Source organism: Astatotilapia calliptera, chromosome 12 (genome assembly GCF_900246225.1).
Source record: "Astatotilapia calliptera chromosome 12, fAstCal1.2, whole genome shotgun sequence".
NCBI lineage: Eukaryota > Metazoa > Chordata > Actinopteri > Cichliformes > Cichlidae > Astatotilapia > Astatotilapia calliptera.
The window spans coordinates 10362962-10383617 of NC_039313.1; the positions used below are offsets into that span (position 1 = coordinate 10362962).

A 20656-nucleotide genomic window follows, 5' to 3' on the forward strand; every position below is an offset into this window, starting at 1 on the left:
CCACTCTCCCTGCAAGTCAACTACTTCTTACTGGCTGCCCAGTCAGAGAGTTTGAAGAGCAGACAAGTGGAACTGCTGTGCCTGAACTGACCATATTAAGGCTACCCGCTGTCAGTGACAACCTGCAGAACCAAGAGTAGAAAAAAAAAAGTCTAAAACCTGAGCTTATGGCTCATAGAGAATACTTGTATATACTCTGACTTCAGGATTTTTACATTTTATTCATGTTTAATATAATCATGCAGCACTGTAACAGAAAAAGCATAATAGGTCAACTTGCAACTATCTATTCATAAAAAGAAAAATATACTAAAGCATGCGCTTCACTTTATTGCCACATATTTGTGAATAATAATACTTGTTGAAATACCAGTAAAGCCAGAAGAAGAGTCCTGCGTTTCATGTAATACTTGTGCAGCTGGGTGCCTCTATTGCTTTTTTTAGACAGTCCTGAAATGTATAAAGAAAGAGTGGTGAAAAAGAAGTCACTGCATATATAATTTTAACACACTGCGTGTTTTACCTGATTTCTTGGATATGGTGGACATCCCTGAGGACAGAGGGTATGTGTTGATCCATCCCTGAGCGACCTGCTGCCTCTGACCCACTGCTACGTCGAGACTGCTTCGGCTGTCTGTCACTGCCACTACAGACAGGCTGTTCACAGACATGTCTTGGGGATCTGTGTAACAATAAATACCATCAGGCCCAGATCTAAACATCAAAACATAAACTTTAAGAAAATAATACTGATGACTGAAATCCTGTGACTGTTTTTTTCTGTTCAAAGCATCAGTATAACATCACAGAGTGATGACAATGGCTGTACAAAATAGTTATTCATTAATAATTACTGAAGATATACCTGGAGGAACCAGCTGGTTGGCAGTCAGATATTTCTTGTCAGACTGCAGGCTGGCATAAAACTTGATCATTATACTGATGTCTTCTCTCAGCCTTTTATCTGTTTGAGTTGGAAATCTGGGAGCAACGCTACACAGAAACAAACATAAAAATAAGTCATTAAACAGCTTTAAAGACACTTTTTCTTTATCGCAAATAAAACTAGTTTAATTACCTGAAGTAATCAAAAGCTGTGGAATAGATTTTTTCTCGCAGTACGTTCCTGATGGTAGCATTTGTCACCACATCAGCATGCAGAAGATTAAGACCAAGAGTCAACAGTCTGAAATAAAGCAACAGTTTAGGATTATGCATTTGGCGATGCTGCTGATAGAATAGAATAGAATTCAACTTCATTGTTATTGCACATGTTACAAGTACAAGCCAACGAAATGCAGTTTGCATCCATCCAGAAAGTGCTTTAGCGATAATATAGATTTAATACAGAATATAGATCTATTATAGGTATGTTACAACGTACACGGTATGAAGGTGTGTTCTGAGTATACTATAACTATGTACAGGCTATAGCTGTAGTGAGTGTACAAGCTATGTACAGGCTATGAATAGGTTATACATGTGGTTAAAAATATGAAAACTATACAGATTGTAGATATACAATTGCGAGTATAAATAGACAATTGTAAACAGTTGTATTTGTAAACAAATACTATGATTGCCACAGTATTTCAAAGTAAACACCTGAATCTTGGTCCAATGGCAGCAATATGTTTGTTTATGCTGCTTTTGGATCCTCCTACATTCAAAGACAGAGATCGCTGTAAAATGGCGGTGAAAATCTCCACTTGGTCAGCACTGGAGTACTTGGCTATCTCGAACCTCTGCACCAGAAACTTGAAGAAAGAAAGAAAAAGAAAATGTTTATGTCTCCAACCTTTACCAGTTTGTAGAAACAAATAAGCTTTGTAGGTGATGAGATCCAAAATTCTTGGGCTGATCGACTCTTCCAGATGTAGCATATTAAAATAGATTTAAAAACTGATCAGTATTGACCTACAATATGCTGGACTCACTCAGCACCGTCTTTAATTAGATATCTATCCATTAAAAGTCAGGACAAGTGATGAAAAACATTCAGCAAAGAAACAGTTCAAAAGCAGCTAGATGGCCACATTACTTTTAAAAATGAACATTAAACAGCAAACAACACAATATTATTCTGTATAACTGACCTCTATCCAGAGGAAGTGAGGCACGACATCAGGAGCACAGGGTGTAGGTTGACTCTCCTCTGAGACAGCCAGAGGGCCAGCCTCGACCTTAGCCTCCAAGAATAAACCCATTTTCAGCTCTACTGTCATCTGCCAAGCTCCTGCCATTTCACGCATGAACTAAGAAGAAACATTAAAGATAATCAACTTAAACTAAACATGCATTCATGTAATTATTTAAACGATTTTAAGAGAAGTGACACATACTGGCACTTCCACCCCATTGTGCGCAGCCAGTAGCCATTCCCAGCAGGCAATGGCAGTTTCCATGCCATGTTCTGTAAACATCTTCAGAGGAGACCAACAAAGATGGTGCAAGAGCAGTGGATCGCAGTCTGAAAGCCAGACATAAAAACAAGAAAATTACTAATGAAAAGTGAACTTTATATAATAATTAAATGAATAAATAAATAACAGGCGTGATTTAAGAGAAGCAGAGCTGCTCACTTTTGGTAGTTATAAGGAGGGCAGCCATCTTGAACATGGCCTGGGTGAAGGCCTCGGGGTCTTTTTTATCTAGAGCACTGGTCATCTGATGGATCATCAACTTGTTGAGATCCGACTGGCTGTGAGTCGCCTCTGAGAACTGGATCATACCAGCCACCTAGACAGTACATAAAAAAGACAGGAGATAGCATCAGAGAGCAGAAGAGAATAGGAGTAGCTGTGCTTTTAAATATTCCCAGTATAGTTTACCTCTCCTGTGTACCGGTTTCGCAGATTGAGTGACGCCATGAAGTTGGAGTAGTCTTTTTTCACACATGCTGGTCTCTCTGTCAGCTGGGTGGTCTGAAGGGGGGAAAAAAACACAATGTAACTGCCAAATAACTGCATGGAAACTATGGAAGCATGAGCGACAGCTTTAATGTCACACTTGGATATACTGAGGGTGTCATGCCTGAGGCCTTTTTCTCTGTATTTAGTGATCAGACCAACCTGAGGGAAAGCAGCCTATGGTTGGGCACATGGTGGAGGACAGTACCGGCATAACCAGTAAGCCAAATGGGCAACCAGCCAGCCAGCCAACCAACCCACCAGTCCATTGCAGGTAAGTAACCAGGTAACCAGCAAATCCGTACACAGGCCAAGCAACCAGGTAGGTAGTTCGGTGCAGTTTAATAAAGACAAAATACAACAAATGAAGCAAATGAAAAGACAGATATAGCAGAATGCAGGCCCAAAGAAAATATAAGAAATGCCTAGCAAGCAAAATAATGTCACACAGACTAGTAAGCATGCACACATGAACATAGACATCTACAAATTGTTTAAAAAGCAACTAAATAAAACACACAAGCTATATGTGCACAACAAAAAAAATCAACAAGGACCTTTTTCTGAATACAAACAAAAAGCCGACGTCTTTGGCAAAGCTGCTAAATTGCACATGGCATGTTAAAAAGCACTTTATGTTGGACAGCTGTTAATGAGCATTCAATCAACAAACCTGGGAGGCCATTTAGAATTAAACATTCTTAGTTTGCAGTTTGCTCCAAGTACAGTGTGTTACTAAAATGCTCTTTCTCCTGTCATCTACTGTGCTCTAAGAATTCTGACTACACATATCTTTGCACTGTGTCTTTGCACTAATTTGCATCTAAACTATATATTAAAAAAAATACCGTATTGGTTTAGTGAATGTTATCTTTCTGCAGAATTGCTAAAATGCAGTAGATTCTATCTCACCATCAGTTTGGTTCATTTTGTCTACATTTATCTTGACATTTAGTTGGGGGTTAAATCCAATATTTACAGTATGATAACTGCGGTGATCAGAAGGATTTGTGTGAAGCCGTGGCTGTAAGTGTATCTGTGACTCACGCCTAGTGTAGTACTCTGTCTGTTGTAGCCTGCAAAGTGAAGTATGCTCTCTGTGGCCATTGCAAGGCCAGTGTGCTGTGACAGTCCTGACACCCAGATCTGATGCTTGTTCAGATACTCCTGCAAGAAAAATCGAAATAGCAGATATGACAAGAATCATTTACAGTCACTTATGCCTTGTTTACTCAAAGTAAACACTCCTTTTCAAAATGCAGAGGTAAAAGTTAATTGCTTGCTTAAAATAAATTAATAGTGGCCATCTATTAAATAAAAACTTAAAAGAAACTAACCTGTAGGTGGGACTTTGTGACCGAAGGAGCCCATTTCATTGCTTCTTTCAGGATCTCACCACAGCGAGCAGCAAAGTCTTTTACTATGCTCTAAAAGGAGTTGGGAAATAAAGGCATAGTGCTACTTTATTAAGAACAAGAGTGGCAATAATATTCAATATTTAGTATTTACTGTTATATTCACATAGATCATTGCAATGATGTTGTTTATTATATTGCTCTCTTTTTCTTTGCTTGTTTTCTCTTTTTTCTTTCTCAACAGGTGATCCAGGTGATTGATATGTGTATTTTTTGTCTGTTTGTTTTGTTGGTTTTTGTTTTTTTGCCCTTCATCACCGTTCCTCTTCCCCGCTGTTTTTCTTTCCCTACCTCTCTTTCTTTCTCCCTTTTCTTTCCCCCAGTCTGTCTGTCCCGTGTGTAGCAAGTGAAAATAAAATAAAATAAACAAAAATAAACAAAAGGTGAATCAAATAGACCGATACGGCAAGGCCGGGATGGTTCATTTGGTAAAGTAAATTCATTGGGCATCTTTCTTCTGATGGCAAAAAGAGTGGCGGACATTCACTGAGTAAAATTAATTCTAGCACAAACCAAATGCCACTTGTTTATTTAACTTCTACATTTTTTTAAGAGCCCAAACCTCAGTCCACCATTAAAATACAGTTTACACTTGATATGATAAAAAAGAACTCTCTCCCTACTATTGTTGAAGCCCATACTGTGCTGTCCTCTAGTGGTCAGAAGTGTAATAACAGCCCAAACTCACCTCTCTGGCTTCGTATGTGTCAGGAACAGTGATCCTGTATGGGGTGTCGGGAATGTCATAGTATGGCTGGTCCTTATGAATGTCCTAAAGTAAAGGAGAATACATTTTGTTCACATGAAGTCTATATTTGCATCTATTTAAACACTTCCATGAGATCTAACTTAAAACCTCTTTTATTCGACCACAGCACACCGACTTGCTGACTCTGCATTATGTTATCGGTACAGGGACCGAGAACCAGGCACTCAAACAGAGAACCTGGCACTCTGACTATCACATCAACCCTCTCCTCATACTCACAGCACTTAGTGACAGAGAGAGTGTCTGCAGAATGTCCAACATGGTCTTTAACACACGACCGCTCCAGAGTAGATGAGGGAATCTGGTTCAGAAAGAAGGATGTAAAAATACTTAGAAAAAATGATAAGCGAGAAAAAAGCAGACAAGGTAACTAAATGATTTCTACTCACGTCTCAGCCAAACCAGAGAGGTATTTGTCTGCTACTCTGCGGATCCTCTTGTGGGTATGATTAAAGTTCACCAACAAGAATTGGGCATGACGCTCTAATTCTTCTTCGTGTTCTTTGGTCTTTGCCTGAAAACATTAGAAACAAAATGATTTTTTAAAATCTGAACTTAATTAAATGTTGCAAGCTCCACATATTTTACTATTTAAATACCCCCTACCTTCTCAGCCATCATCTGAAGGAAAACATCAAATACCTTGTCGCCAACACAAATGATGCACTGCATCATGCCTGCAAAAAAGGAAAACTGAGAAAATGGGTTCCATATATTAAAAAGACAACAGGATGATTAAATTGATTCGGGCACAAAGCTCTCACCAGATTTGTCTTTCTGGATGGCTTTGTCTTCAAAGTATCGAAACATGACCTGGAACCTATCAGGATCATTGGATCGCAGCATCCTGAGAGAGATAACAGGAGGAAATTATATTTTTGCACATTTTGACCTCGCTTAAGCAATCAAAGTGAGAAAAGATAAGGAAATTAAGCTCATGCCAATAGAGCTGACCTCATGTATTCTAATCGGTAGACGGAGAGCAGGTATGTGGACATGGCAAAGTCTAGCTTGTTAATGAGGGCAGACCCTTCAGGAGGTGGGTCAAGGAGATTGCTGATGGTTGCCCGCAGTTCACTCAACTCCGCCTGGAGGAAAAAAAGATTTGAACACCTAAAGATTCATTCTGGTATTCCTTTAATTAAAAAAAAATAATCAAAACTATTTTGAACACTGTACCGGGGTGACTGTGTCGTTTTTCAGAGCCGAGTTGTACTGTAGCTCAGACCGCAGAGGTTCTCCACTGGGGAAGGTGAGAAGAGGAGACTTGGTAGCAATCTCACACACACCTTCATACCACTCCTCTGGCCAAAGCCCTAAAAAGACAAAATATATTTCAAGAAATACAGAAACATGTTGGTTTGCTGCTGTGAGCCTTTTTCATTCCACATATCAACACAGCTGTGGCAGATGTACCGGGACAAAAAAAAAAAAAAGCTGAATCCATTTTGAACAGAATTTGGAACGTTTCTTTTATTTTTAGAATTTTACTTAATTTAACATCTATTACTGATCAGTTTCACTGATTTATCCTCAAAGTTTGTGCAACAACTTTGTTTTCAGAATCAGAATACTTTATTAATCTCTAAGGAAATTATACACAATCATGTTTAATAATTTTACTGTAAGCCAGCAATTTCATTCTAATTTATAACTGTTAATGTATTTCTTTTAATAACTTCTGACTACAATGTACTACTGACTATGCATCTATTACCTTTCCCTTCTAGATCTTGTTAAATTCTACTCAGTTCTTCACTCCACATACCCCTGGCTACTGCAGAAGCACCTCCTAGTACTTCTGGTTAGACACTGACACAGACCTATGAATCTTATGTTTATGGTGAATCTTAAAATTAAATTAAGTTTGTGACAATTGATCTATCTTTATATTTTTGGTATAAAATCTTCATGATTATTATATTTCTTGTAATTGTGCTTGTTTAAGTCTAAACCAACAACTGCATGATCTATGTTTTATAAATGAAAGCTACAGATGCCTTGAGATTCCAAAACATCAGTGCTGAACAAGGCAAGGAGCCTCATCATGGGAGGAGCTTAACATATGAGCTTAGCATATGAAAATTACTTAATTCTTTGCTTACCTGATCCTTCCACAGCAAAACCCATGACCACTGAGTACAACCAGAAGTCCCTAAACAGCTTCTGGAGGCGGGGCTTGGCCTCTTTGATTGGTGGAAGCCTCCTGGTCAACTATGAGTCAAAAAAGCCAGACAAGACAGATAACAATGATTGATTTAGAGCAATTATCGCTTAAATCAATAATTTTATGCAAAAAGTGAATATAAAAAAAATCCCCCAAAATACTGGTACTTCCTTTGAGTACAAAAGGTTATTACACACTGGATATTATGCATACTAAAAAAGTGTAAGGCTTACAAATAAATTAACAGCTGCAAACAATGTGTTACTGAACTACAGGAGATTTAACTGTTAGTAAAATATATTCTTAACAAGTGAGCAGAATGGTGAAGAGTTAAAGGTTTGAGTCAGTCACAGGACGTTTTGGTCTGTTTGATCTGGTTTATTTGTTCAAGAGAAGCCCACATCAAAGTTCAGTGGTGTATTCAATTCTTTGCTCTTAGTCCTACAAACAGAAGCAACAGAAGACTTTACACCACGACTCGGTAAAGGTAAGACATTACCGTTATTATAGACAAACTGCTGTTATCATTAAAAAACTAGGTTAAATTTTTCAACAGCAAGCAAATTATTTCACATCTACAGATTTTTCAGCATCTAATTGAATCAAATCTATTTAAAGTGGTCGTGCTAAATATGCATTTCCTCTGCCTCAGCCATTAGGATGTGGGTCATCACTCTCATCTCAGCAGTCTGTCTGCTGGCTAGTCCATCTCGGGCTGGAATCAAAGATCTCAGCTCTCACTTCAGTGACCCCAAACCCGACCCCAGAGGCTTCGAAGCAGATGGCACAGTGGACATAGAGTCCCTACCCTTGGAGTACCACAAGGAAAACACTGTCACTAATGACCTATTTGATGGCTTTGAGGATGAAGATTATATTGATTTCGATAAGATCCTAGCAGCAGGCAGTGATGACTACATGTAAGTATTAGTGATTTTTTTTTTTTTACTAGGGTGGATTGTTTAAATATGTTTTTGTAAAAATACTTAAAGTGTATTTTAACTGAAGTTAGTTTACAACATAAACACTTGTACACTTGTGATATTTTTCTTGGTAGTGTTGATGATGTAACTGTGTATACACATCACCTATGGGACACATGAACAAACCACAATAAACAGTTACTTATTATTCTACTTTTAAATGTTTAGATGATGACTCTAAGCATGTCTTTCAGTGAAGGGGATGAGGTCGATGAGATCGCCACACCAGCCCCCGACATTGACATCTTTGCCGAACCCTCTGACCCAAAGATTCGGCGTGCCAGACTTCTGCGACTGTTCCACGGTCGTTCTCGCCTTCAGCGCCTCAACATGGTGAATGGCCGCTTTGGCTTTAACCTCTATCGAAGTCTTCGAAACAACGTCAACCAAACTGACAACATCCTGCTAGCACCCGCTGGGATCTCCATTGCCATGGGGATGATGTCTTTAGGAGCGAGATCTGAAACCCATGATCAGATCTACAAAGTTCTGGGATTCGCTGAGTTTGTCAACGCCAGTCATCACTATGACAACACAACGGTGCACAAGCTATTCAGGAAGCTGACACACAGGCTCTTCAGGAGGAACTTTGGCTACACATTGCGCTCTGTAAATGACGTCTACGTCAAGAACAGCATCTCTGTGAAAGATACTTTCCGTGCAGAGACAAAGAATTACTATTTTGCAGAGCCTCAGTCAGTGGACTTCAGAGACCCTGCATTTCTGGCTAAGGCAAACCAACGCATACAAAAGCTGACCAAAGGGCTGATTCGGGAACCACTGAAGAGTGTGGACCCAAATATGGTGCTGATGCTACTCAACTACCTGTACTTCAAAGGTGAGAAAAAAAAAATATGACATGCTTTCAAAAGACCCCTATGATTTCAACATGGCTATTTGACTTGATTTGTTTGACTAAACAGGAACTTGGGAGCAAAAATTCCCTAAAGAAATGACTCACTATCGCAACTTCAGAGTTAATGAAAAAACAAATGTACGTGTGCCAATGATGACAAACAAGGGGAACTATCTAGCTGCTGCCGATCACGATTTAGACTGTGATATCCTACAGGTGGGTGGCCAATCTTTAACAAAAATGTTCTCCCAAACAGGGACGCGTAAACAGCACCACAAAAAGATCAAATTTCCTTTTTTCAGCTCCCATACACAGGAAACATCAGCATGCTCATCGCCTTGCCAAGGAAGCTCACTGGCATGAGGTCTTTGGAGCAGGAAATCTCTCCCACGGTTGTCAATAAGTGGCTCAAAAACATGACAAACAGGTCAGCAGCTGAGACATTCAATAATGTTTTTCAGTAGAGGATCTTTTAAAGCTATTGGTTTATGTGGAAAAGTGGGAAAAAAAGTTCAGATATTGTTGCGATTTAAAACGATTCAACTATGACAAACTTCTATGTCCCCTTCAGGACACGTGAGATTGTGCTACCTCGGTTTAAACTGGAGCAAAACTATGACTTGATTGAAAACATGAAGAAGATGGGCCTCACTGGCATGTTTGAGGAGACTGCCGATTTCTCTGGCATGACCTCTGAAAGAGTTTCCATGAACTGGGTGAGCAACACTAAATCGCTGACAAATAACCTTGATCTGTGATCCATTCAGTCACTTGGACATCTTATTAACAGCACGCAATACTTCCTTTCAAAGTAATGTACAGATTCTGATTTCTCTCTGTAGCTGAAGCACCAAGGAATCATCACTGTGAACGAAGAGGGAACAGAAGCTGCTGCTCTGACTCAGGTGGGCTTCATGCCGCTCTCCTCTCAGATTCGCTTCGTCATCGATCACCCCTTCCTCTTCCTGATCTACGAGCACCGCACGAACTGCCTTGTGTTCATGGGCCGGGTGGCCAATCCCTCCCAGAGCTAAACAAAAAGTTGTGTTGCACAGCTAAACTATTCATGACAAGCCTGCTTAGAATGACCGACTAGATTTGGTTGATTCTAGAAGTTGACATCAAGTAAAGAATTTTTCATGCGAGTATAGCCTCTAGCTGAACATTTAAAGTTCTCCCTTATATAATTCAAAGCACAGAGTGTCTCTGAATAACTCAATAAATTCTTATCAGTCTGTTAACGTTTTATCTTCTGCAATGACACTAATGTAGAAGAGTGCTCAGAAAAAAGAATTATGAAAATGTTCTTACTCTAAGGCTGAAGTGAAACAGTCAATTCTGTGAATAAAGCTTAATCTTGTAAAATTACTTTTTTTTTAACAAAAGGGGGGGTGCTCTAAAAAAGAAAATTTCAACTTTACTATTTAAATATTTAATATGTTAAGACCTAAAACTATTACTATTAATGGAAAGTACTAACTAGCACACAAGTGGAGGTCTATATATACACACTAAAAAAATACAAACTGAATAGATTGTATTATAATATTACAGTAGGCGCATAATGTTTGGGGGGGCTTAAAGCAGTAGCATTCAGCATTGAACTATAACACCGATGTCCGTACTGCAACTGACTTGGTAAATATTTGTTCATACAGTTAAAACCTAACTGACTAACACTTTGTATTCCCTTGCAAGAACTCAAACATTGATGTAGCTACCTCAGCTAACCTACGTACGGGTATTTTAACACTTACAAAAAGAGCCGTTAAAGGGAAACCCCCTATAACGGCTACTCACCACAGCAATGACTGGAATGAGGACTCCAAGATTTCCAGCACTACTTGATGCCTAGGGTGATAGAGAGAGCTATTAGCATGCCATCAATGTGGCTGTTACCAATTTCCTGTGGTGTTTGGATGTTTATGTCAGGAACCACGTACCTTTAGTGCGGGGCCCTTGTCAGAGGCCCTCTCGCTGGCTCTCTTTCCTTCAAGGCCCAGTTGAACAAACAGTTCTAAAAGGTTCACCAACAGTTCGTCCACAAGCTGCTCCCCCTGCAGGTTGGCTGCAATGTTGGCAAGTGCATTTATCACTGCCAGAGAGCAGTGCCTTGATGGGGAAACAACAGCACAGATGGAGGAAAAAGTTAAACACAGCTGCAGTACATATAGCCATAAATGTAACCAAGATAAACAAGCCTGTAATAACTAATCAGGCAGAAGTATAACATAGAAGTCTAGAACTGTAAGAACAAAGAAGAAGAAATTTTAAACACTGTTGCAGCCGCTGGTCACTCGTTGAAAAATGTGAGAGCAGATGCTGACCTGTAGCCATGATCTCTGTAGTCTTTGGTGGCTGAGTAGACCACTGAACTTGCTTTCACACTGATCTGCTGGAACAGATTCCACACCTCCTGGTAGATGTATTGCTACAAACAAAGAGACAAATAAAGACATGGTTAAAAGCTGGAATGTAAGAACCAGTTTTTAATAGTGGGAGAATGACAAGATAACACGGTGCTGCTTACAAAAGTTACAATTTCCTCAACAATAAACATTAGTGGTAATAAAATGCAAAAGATCTATATCAGTTGGGCATTTTTGGTGAGATCTATTTTCAGTACTTTTTTTTTAAATGTTGTTTGTCAGAATGAGGGCGGGCTTTTTCCAGAGCACCTGGTTACACTCCAGTGGAGTGTCATTAGTAATCTTGGAATCCTTTCTTAAAGCTTAAGTGCACTGAAGAAATAAACACCAGCTGACAAGTTTACAATAATTACGATGTGTCAGCATCTTCAGCAAAAGGAGCTCGAATTAACGCCTCTGTATTCCTCTACCACCAAATCAAGCTGCAGTTTACATCAGGATAACCTCAATCGCCACTTCATTAGGTATACTTGTTCAACTTCCTGATAACATAAATATCTAGTCAGCCAATCACATGCCAGGAATTCAGTTAACTTAAGCATGTAGACACTGTCAAGATGGCCTGTTGACTGAGCATCAGAAAGGTGATTTAAGTGATTCGAACATGAAAAGGTTGTTAGCGCCAGACAGACTGATCTTGTTTCAGAAACTTCTGATCTACTGGGATTTTCCCCACACAGCCACCTCTAGGGTTTATCGAGAATGGTTGGGGGGGGGGAGAATATATCCAGTGAGCAGCATTGCTCTGGGTGAAAATGTTTTATTCATGCCTGTGGTCAAAGGGGAATGGCCGGACTATTTTGAGCTGACAGGAAGGCAACAGTAATTCAAATAACCACTCTTCACCAACCAACGTATGCTGGAGACATTAAACCAGCACATTAAACCTTGAAGTAGGTGAGCTAAAACAGTAGAAGACCGCACAAGGTGCCATTTCTGTCAGTCACAAAGAGGACACTGAGGCTATAATTGGCACAGGCTAACTAAAGTTGGATACCAGAAGACTAGAAAAATGTTTCCTGATCTAAGGAGTCTCAGTTTCTGTTGTGATATTTGGATGATGTGATCAGAATATGGCACAAACAAAATGAAAGCTTCAGATCCTTCAGTCAGACTGGTGGTGGTGATGGCTTGTATCATAGATGTGCAGCCAACTAATCTTTTAATGGGTCAAAATCTCTGAGTAATGTTTTAAGCACCTTCTTGTATCTTTGCCACAAATAATTAAAGGCAGTTTTGAAGGTAAAAGGGGGACTAACCTGGTACTAGCATGGTGAACCTAATGAACGGGCTAATGAGTTTATATGTACTACACATTTTGTAGGCATTTAAGAGCGTGGGACCAAATATTATGTAAACAGCTCAGTAGCCCATCAAATAATAAGTATGGTCACAATCTCCTTTTCTGTCTGTGGTGTTGAATAAAGCCAAGTAAAGTGTCAAAAGTTGAATATTATAAAGCTGCAAAACAATCTTTGATCTTTTATGTAGAAATATTTACAGCTTAATCATTTTATCCTGACAGACATTGATTTGATATTTTGTGATAATTAGTATATGAATTCCTGAGTTGTCAGTCTTATGTTTAGTCCAAGTGTAAGGTTTGTGTCAATCTTAAAGGAATTCCCTCAAAGCGTTCCTGAGGTATAAATATGAAGGACAGGATGACATCAGGATAGACATACCAACCAAAAACATGTCCAACACCACCGCTGTCGTGGGTTGGCGTAGCAGCACAAAAAGGGTTACTTTTGTTAGTATTTATACTTTTGGTATATTTAAGCAATAGCAATTACCAGAAGCTAGCAGTATTGTTAGGGAACATAGATTTTGTTAGGGCAAGCAGTTCACCTATGGTTTAATTTGTTAGATAATTATTTACTCCTTTCCCTATATGCCCTGTCCACCATGAAGACATCTAAAAATTGGGAGCAAGTTTCTCTGCAATGTCTACATACATTTCCTGTAATGACCATACAGCCAAGCTGGTCTATGATGAGCACATCCAGCTGTGAAGGAGGCTGGCAGAACTTTTGCTGAAGGATCTGAAGAATGTGCTCCATGACTTTCGGAGTGTCTCTCAGAGCTACTGCAATGTGGCCAAGTGCTCGAATGGTGTGATCTGGAATTAGATGGGCATCCCTGGAAGAAATTAGATTATTTATTTTTAAAGCAGTTCATCAGGGTATCTGTGTCAAGGACTTGGATATCACTTGGGTGATTCTAAAGCCTAAAGTATTTTGTTTTTACTAGAAATGTTGCTCACTTGTCATTCTCCTGTGAAATGTATAGACGGTTTGAAAGACTAGCCAAGAAAGCCTCGACTATGACATTGTCCATTGTCAAACCAGCTTTCAGACATCTGAGAGAGAAAAGGACAAAAATGTAAAAACAGAAAGTTAAAAAAAAAAACAGTTGAATTATTTTTTAAATCTCAGAGGAGCAGTGCTAGGTGTGTTTGTATCCAACCTGCAGATGTTGTCAATGGAAATATCTCTGAGCTGTTCGTACATGGAAGGCTGGTCTTTCCTGTTTGACAGTAAGTTGAAGGTGGACTGAGAGTGCTCATTGGTCACATTTATCCTAATTTCTCCTGTGCCTGAAAGAAGTGTATCAGCAGCACAAACACATAAATATTAGCGCAAACAGAATACAAGTTATAACACTATGTAAAACCAAGCCAAGTGTAAAATCTAAAGAGCGCATTTTGTAATTTATAAATTAAATGACTTGTCTATAAAAACACAGCACTCTGTGGTCAGGCAAAAATCTATACCCTGAATTACATTTACAACTGTTCTGAGTCTGTAGCCACTCATCAATGAACATGTCTAGGCACGACAGGCGCTGTTAACAATGACATTGTTATTGATGCATATTTGTCATTGTGCTCTTAGCAATATGACTCATTGATCTTTGCACCAACTGTGCTGTTCTTTGAATAAGATAGATGTGTGCTGGATGCTGTTTTCAAAGTGGCAATTGAAATATTAATTTCACTGTACTTTCACGCAGAAGTTGCAGGTTTACCGCAGCACAGTCATAGGAAACTTTGGTGCTATTAACCCGTGTTCAACTTAGAAAACGTCCTTTCTGTGTGAAGACTTGGAAGAGACTATGCTCTTTAAATTAAACTATATATATTTGCTGTGAAAAAAAATCCTAATTATGCTTCATGGTGTTTTTAGAGCAAAATTCTTATGAGGATAGGAGTTTTGAGTCTTAGCTCAGACGTGGATTTGAAGAAACCATTTTACACAGTAAGCACCTGTGTTGTACTGGCTGTGGTACTTGTAGAGTTTTATAAGAACAGGAGAAGGAACCACCAGGAAATCCTTGAGAGAGGTTGTGGCAGAGTGAGCAACTACTGGAAACCTTTCACACAGGCGACCCAGGCCCTGAAATGAAGTGGAAGACAGTCATAAAACCATTAAACCAATGCCCAGCACAGAAACAAAATGTCCAGAACCTTCTGTAACACTGTACTTTTCTACATTTGTATTAATATTATTATACCTGTAGGCAACAGATGAGCAGAGGCATATGAGCAATGATGACTTTACTGGAGGTTTTTGACTGCAGTTTCTCTGACAGTTTGGTACACAAATTCTCAGCTCCTGAAGAAAAAAAATATAACAGCATCAGCACCAGCAAACACATCCAGATCCCTCTGATTATGATGTCTGAATACACACTGTTCACTTTCTGCTGCAATCCATTACCTTGCTCATCTTTAACGGCCCACACCATAAGGTCCACGCATGCAGCGTTGGCTTGGCAACGAAGCTTGAGGGGGCTTTGTTCCCCTGGCAGCCCTCCAGTGTCATGAAGAACCCTCTGCAGCTCCGACTGACTGCTGCTAAACTGTTCCAGTACAAAATCGTGCACTTCCCGCACAAACGTTGGCTGCAGAGCTTTAAAAACATAAAGAGAGAATGAGTATTTGTAAAATAGTGTTCAGCACAAAATTGGCTGGCAAACAGAACAATAGCAACGGCAGGGCTGCCTGCTGTCAATGCATAATAAATACGCTCTCTTTGTTGTTTTACCTTTCATGTAATATAGTGTGTCCCGCAGCATTTTGAACACACACACATAGAGAGGGTCACTGAAGGTTTTGTAATAGAGGTTGATTCCAGGATTACACTTAACAACAAACAGAGGAGACATTGACAGAACAGATTACTTAACTGATAAGATCCTGTGTCTAACTTTGAATTTACCATTTACAATTCTGCACCGACAGCGGTCATATGCTTACCTCTATGACTTCTGTCATTGTGGCATCCAGAGTTTTCAAAAAGGACTCGGACACAAACTTCTTCACCTGCAAGCCAACATTGCACACAACTACTGTAAAGGCTCAAGATACATATACTGGATAAGAAGCAAAAGTAAAAGATTTAAAGGGTTGTAAGCGGTGTACGGGTAGTAGGCTACTGCACCATGGCAAGGAGCTGTCGGAGCAGATCCACAGGCACCTCCACCTCATTTTCTCCTTCCCCCAGGAAGAGTGGAGATACCGAGAAACTGGAGCTGACTGTAGAGAAATAGTAGTCAGGGTCGACTGTGTTGCTGTCTGGAAAATAGGCACCTGAAATCAGTGGGAGCAGAAGAATTATTAACAAAAACAAGTAGGATGAAATATGACTGTTTCCATTAGATCTCAGTGGGTACTATTTCAATAATATAGAATTAGTTCACTTTGGAAAATAAGGGTTTTTTTGTTACACATTATTCTACTGAATCTACATTCCATAGCAACAATTAAACCTTTCTGTGTAACAGATTATGGCTTGTAATACTGCAGATTATAAGTGTAGAATTACTGAAATAAAACACTTTTTGAGTCTGTCCCAGACAGTTTACAAAAAACACATTCCCTGAGTTTGGAATGCAACATAGTTAACAGGAAATCTGTGGAAATACAGCAAATGTTACAAAACTCTTAATCTGACCACAAACAACGAATGAATTGGCATTTCCAAAATTATAGAGTAATACAGGATTGGAAATACTACTTCAGGCATAAAGCAATTAAAGGCCAATCTGGCATAACGTAGCAGCTATAAAACTCGGCATGAACCCAAACAAAAAAAGGCTAACTACAGTTACAATGTTTTTATAGTCTGGCTTATTACAAAGTTACAATATGGGGGATATTGCAGTTCACCCTAACAAACCTAAAAAAAAAGTGCCCAGTTGTTACATAATGTTGACAGCTGATAATAATAAGCTGAGCTGAATTGCCAGACTAAACTAAAAACTAAGACACAAATATTTTTAAAGTAACTTCTGTTTCTTCAGTTTTACCTTCCAAGTAATGTGGACTAGGAGTTGTAGGAGAGCAGGGTGAGTGGCCTCCTGGATCTGTACTGATCTGTTTGAAAGCACATTACACAACTTTAATGGGTAACGAAACATACCACCATTATCACTGAATAATATGAATTAACAAAGCAAATAAAACTATGATTGCTCTGGATTGTCCCCTAATTATCCTGAACAAGCAAAACACGTCTGGAATCCGGCAACATGTACCGACCTGTGCAGATGAATCTAGGTTGGTCCCGGTGCGTCTGCGCAGAGTATCACTCTGGCACACTGTAAGAAGTGAGGACGGCAGAATAGAACGAAAGTCATTGAAGGATCTGCGCCGTACACCCTCTGTTTCCTCTGTAACGCATCGTGCCTGCGGAGAATCTTTGGGGAACAACTTGGATAACAGAGCTTCATCTGTGTGGCTGTAGCGGCCAAATGCCCGAGTCATGCCAAGCAGGCTGGGAACAATATACTTGCACAGGAAGACTGCAGACAAAAAAGAGCAGCGTTAAGGTTCTTTTTTTGTTTTAAAAGCTAAAGTCAGAATGTTTGTTGCATTTCTATCTATACCTTTGTCATGATTATCCGGTGTTTGGCACATATCCTGTAACGCCTGCATGACCTCCATTATAGTGTTCAAGATCTATAGTGAAAACAGTGCAAAAACAGTGAGCTAGCACTTAAATGCAATGCACCCCAACCCTGTGAATAATATAACGATTTATCACCACTTTTTAAACAGACCTCTTGTCTTGAGTCTGGATCCTTCTGAGCCACATCTGACAGAAGAGTCACTAGACAGAAGCTGAAGTTGTCTGCTACGGGGAGAAATTCTGAGGAGCAGAAAGTTACACAGACACAGTTGAATTGAATGCCTCATAAGGTTGAACAAAAGAAAAGAAATAATGATAAGCAGATTTGCCAAAAATGTAAACATCAAAATTAGAGCAACAGAGCGTTATGCTGAACAGAAACAGCAGTTCACAATATGCAATTCAAGTATAAATTAACCCATCTGTCTAGTGTAATATATCTCAACACAGTACAATTAATTAATAAGAATTGCTAGAAATTCTACTGCCACAAGTAAAAGGAGTCTATTGTAAAACTAAAAGCTTCACTATAAGAGGATTCTTCTTACCCTTTCCTTTCTTTCCTGAGCTTTCCTCGATCCATTGGACCCGTGGCAGCCCTCTCAGTAGGCTCAGCAAGTAAGAAACAAGTATGTCTTTGTGCTGCAGGAGTAAAACAAATCATTACACACCACAAACAAGTGCACTCTGCAGCATAAAATCAGCACTTTTGCATGCCTGACAAGCACTGACGGATCAAAACAACGAGGTTATCTCACACAAGAAAATCTGGGTCAAAGAAAGTGTATCACAGCTTTAAAAATAAAAGTAAGGCATCCAGCACTATGCTGTCAAACAGAAGGGAAGCTTTCCCAACTGTGTCTAAGTGTGATGAGGTTAGAGGCTTACACGGCTAACTGCATGTCTAATCGCCAGATTAATCAGATTATGAGAATAAGCTTATCACAGGGATACATGTAGTCAGAGGAGAGCACAGGAGCAAACGTGGACTAATAGTTCTAATACAATATTACCATTGCTATACCTGTGAAACAGAGTTTGATAAGCAGTTAGGAAAATAGAAAATTAGTATTGTGTCAATATGCAATGCCAATACTTCACTATCTAATGAACTAAACTATGAAATCTTAAATCCACTGTATTACCAGAACAGCTTGAAGCGAAATGAAAACTGCTCAGCTTTTTACTGACATCCACCCACCTGTAAGCCAGATTCCACCAAAAACACAGCCAATGCAATAACAGCATCTCTGCGACGCACATCCAGAGTGAACACACCACGGACTTCCACTGGACACATACATTGCAGCTTCTGAACCTAAAAGGCCAAAAATAAATATTAAAGTAACAGTCCAGGCTGCTAATATTCACACATCAAGCTGATTTATCTCACTTGACAGCCCAGTGTGTTTGTGTCACACAGCATATGAAAACATAACACTACAGGATTAGACAATATGTCAAGTGTTAAAACCTGTTTGTATACTGAAAAACAAGCATGTGTTACCATCCATAAGTCAAAATTTTGGGGTTATTTTCTCAAGTATTAGCCTTAATGACTTGAAATTTCAAGTTATTTTCTAATACGTATAACTTACTAAGGAAAAGTTTTGAGATACCAAAAATTTAAAATTTTAGATAATTACCAAAGATTTGGACTTACAGATGGCAAAATACTTTTTTTCAGTGGCGGAAGCAAACTTCCAGATGTTTCAGAGTGAGTGTGTGGTTCAATGAGAGTAATATTTGTTAGTCTTACACTGTTCAATTAAGTTCTACTACACTAATAGAGAGAAATCCCCAACAATCAGACAACCCTCCTATGAGCAAGCAAAAGTAGCAAGGAAAAACTCCCTTTCAACAAAAATAAACCTCAAGAAGAACCAGACTCTGGGAAGGGCAGCCATCTGCCAAGACAGCTTGGGGTGGGGAGTGGGAAACAGGACAAAAGACACTGTGAAGGAGAGCCAGATATTAATAATAACTAAGGGTTAAAAGTAAAGGGAGATATAAACACAGGGAAAGTGAAAAGAAGAAGAAGAAGAAGAAGAAGAAACAGTGCATCACGAGAAGCCTCCATCACCTTACCCTATTGCAACTAAGGGATGGCTCAGGGTCACCTGATCATCTACCGGAAGACATCTGGAATCTGTACACTTCTATGCACACTGTATAACCCAGCAAGCAAGCAAGATACAAGCATTTATGATATCTGATAAAGTGCCAGGCAGTTTCCTCCCTACAGCTCAAACACACAGTGGAACTGGGCATTACATAACATAACCCATGATAAAGTTACAACTCTTGGTGACAGCTTTTTGATAATGGCTTCATTTGTTCCCTTCTAACCCTTTACTTTCATTTACAAAATTTACCCATTGTTTTTTTGTTTTTCAAAATTAAAAACCTTTCCTATATTGGTAAGACCCAACTATCAATCTGCAACAGGTTTCCAACTATATAACACATGTAGGCGGATTTTGGTAGCAGTAAAGACAAACAGAGCAGCCTGTGAATGAACTCCTGTCTCAAAGATTTCTCTGTAAACCTGTTTGACTGCAGTGCCGATCAAGCTTGACCGCTCTGTCCGTCCGATGCAGTAACAGGCACCACACAGCGACGCCACTTTCCTCTGCACTGCCCACTTTTCTGATTCAGTGTTTTGGAGACCACTGCTCGCGTTTTAGAGATTTCTAACCACGGAGACTCGCACACAAGCATACGAGCATAACTGTTAAATGTTAGCTTGGTTGTCATGTCGTTGATCAAAATAAGCCACCGCCTGTGCGGAAGCGCAGCTACACCCTGAACAACCCTGCCACTGCTTCTAATTACTAACATGGTTAATTATTGCGTGTTTTGGAGCTCACGCTTGTTTTCTCACCTTTTCGACCGGTGCGGGGCGGTGAGCGGCTAAAGAGCGGGCCAGCGACAGGACTGTGTTAAAATAAAAACCCCTCGTACCACCTCCCATTACGGACATGTTTACCCCTACATTAAACCAGCGCAATTCATCGCTGAGAGGAAACAAGCGAGCGGGGCTGCCTGGGAGAGCCGCAGTACGGCAACTCAGCAGGGACATTTCTAACAGGGGCTCTTCGTTACCGCAGCAACTCACTCACAAAGGGCTTGAAATAGATCAAATTAAGCAAATGTATGGATTGTAGTTTTATTATTTACATTACAACCTGCGTGGGTTTTTATCAGTGAGTA

The 20656-nt window shown here is 39.6% G+C and overlaps 2 protein-coding genes across 3 annotated transcripts in view; one reads left to right on the plus strand and one right to left on the minus strand.

Moving 5' to 3' along the window:
- pi4kab (phosphatidylinositol 4-kinase, catalytic, alpha b) overlaps nucleotides 1-20534 on the minus strand; it is a 29659-nt gene extending 9125 nt beyond the window's left edge. Inside the window, exons 1-39 of one of the 2 annotated variants that reach the window (XM_026186214.1) lie at nucleotides 20328-20534; nucleotides 18645-18761; nucleotides 17992-18085; nucleotides 17595-17683; nucleotides 17421-17493; nucleotides 17074-17336; nucleotides 16842-16908; nucleotides 15974-16122; nucleotides 15790-15855; nucleotides 15578-15674; nucleotides 15251-15442; nucleotides 15045-15145; nucleotides 14797-14926; nucleotides 13998-14127; nucleotides 13795-13890; nucleotides 13487-13670; nucleotides 11427-11530; nucleotides 11043-11211; nucleotides 10900-10950; nucleotides 7199-7307; nucleotides 6273-6409; nucleotides 6048-6181; nucleotides 5858-5940; nucleotides 5700-5770; nucleotides 5483-5607; nucleotides 5313-5394; nucleotides 5013-5096; nucleotides 4247-4336; nucleotides 3957-4076; nucleotides 3072-3086; nucleotides 2832-2924; nucleotides 2583-2739; nucleotides 2343-2470; nucleotides 2097-2255; nucleotides 1606-1757; nucleotides 1079-1186; nucleotides 866-993; nucleotides 524-682; nucleotides 371-450 (exon numbers count right to left, since the gene is read on the minus strand). In XM_026186214.1, the coding sequence (XP_026041999.1) occupies nucleotides 371-450; nucleotides 524-682; nucleotides 866-993; nucleotides 1079-1186; nucleotides 1606-1757; nucleotides 2097-2255; nucleotides 2343-2470; nucleotides 2583-2739; nucleotides 2832-2924; nucleotides 3072-3086; nucleotides 3957-4076; nucleotides 4247-4336; nucleotides 5013-5096; nucleotides 5313-5394; nucleotides 5483-5607; nucleotides 5700-5770; nucleotides 5858-5940; nucleotides 6048-6181; nucleotides 6273-6409; nucleotides 7199-7307; nucleotides 10900-10950; nucleotides 11043-11211; nucleotides 11427-11530; nucleotides 13487-13670; nucleotides 13795-13890; nucleotides 13998-14127; nucleotides 14797-14926; nucleotides 15045-15145; nucleotides 15251-15442; nucleotides 15578-15674; nucleotides 15790-15855; nucleotides 15974-16122; nucleotides 16842-16908; nucleotides 17074-17336; nucleotides 17421-17493; nucleotides 17595-17683; nucleotides 17992-18085; nucleotides 18645-18761; nucleotides 20328-20525 (4584 nt within the window). In that variant the 5' untranslated portion in view covers nucleotides 20526-20534. The remainder of the gene's footprint in view (nucleotides 1-370; nucleotides 451-523; nucleotides 683-865; nucleotides 994-1078; nucleotides 1187-1605; nucleotides 1758-2096; nucleotides 2256-2342; nucleotides 2471-2582; nucleotides 2740-2831; nucleotides 2925-3071; nucleotides 3087-3956; nucleotides 4077-4246; nucleotides 4337-5012; nucleotides 5097-5312; nucleotides 5395-5482; nucleotides 5608-5699; nucleotides 5771-5857; nucleotides 5941-6047; nucleotides 6182-6272; nucleotides 6410-7198; nucleotides 7308-10899; nucleotides 10951-11042; nucleotides 11212-11426; nucleotides 11531-13486; nucleotides 13671-13794; nucleotides 13891-13997; nucleotides 14128-14796; nucleotides 14927-15044; nucleotides 15146-15250; nucleotides 15443-15577; nucleotides 15675-15789; nucleotides 15856-15973; nucleotides 16123-16841; nucleotides 16909-17073; nucleotides 17337-17420; nucleotides 17494-17594; nucleotides 17684-17991; nucleotides 18086-18644; nucleotides 18762-20327) is intronic. The other variant, XM_026186215.1, reaches the window with a different exon arrangement.
- On the plus strand, nucleotides 7662-10340 carry serpind1 (serpin peptidase inhibitor, clade D (heparin cofactor), member 1). Its single transcript, XM_026186216.1, has 7 exons — nucleotides 7662-7747; nucleotides 7913-8180; nucleotides 8438-9081; nucleotides 9167-9315; nucleotides 9402-9526; nucleotides 9671-9815; nucleotides 9942-10340. The coding sequence occupies exons 2-7, from the start codon at nucleotides 7921-7923 to the stop codon at nucleotides 10131-10133; spliced, it is 1515 nt and encodes a 504-aa protein (XP_026042001.1). The 5' UTR covers nucleotides 7662-7747; nucleotides 7913-7920; the 3' UTR covers nucleotides 10134-10340.
- Nucleotides 20535-20656: the final 122 nt, after the last annotated feature.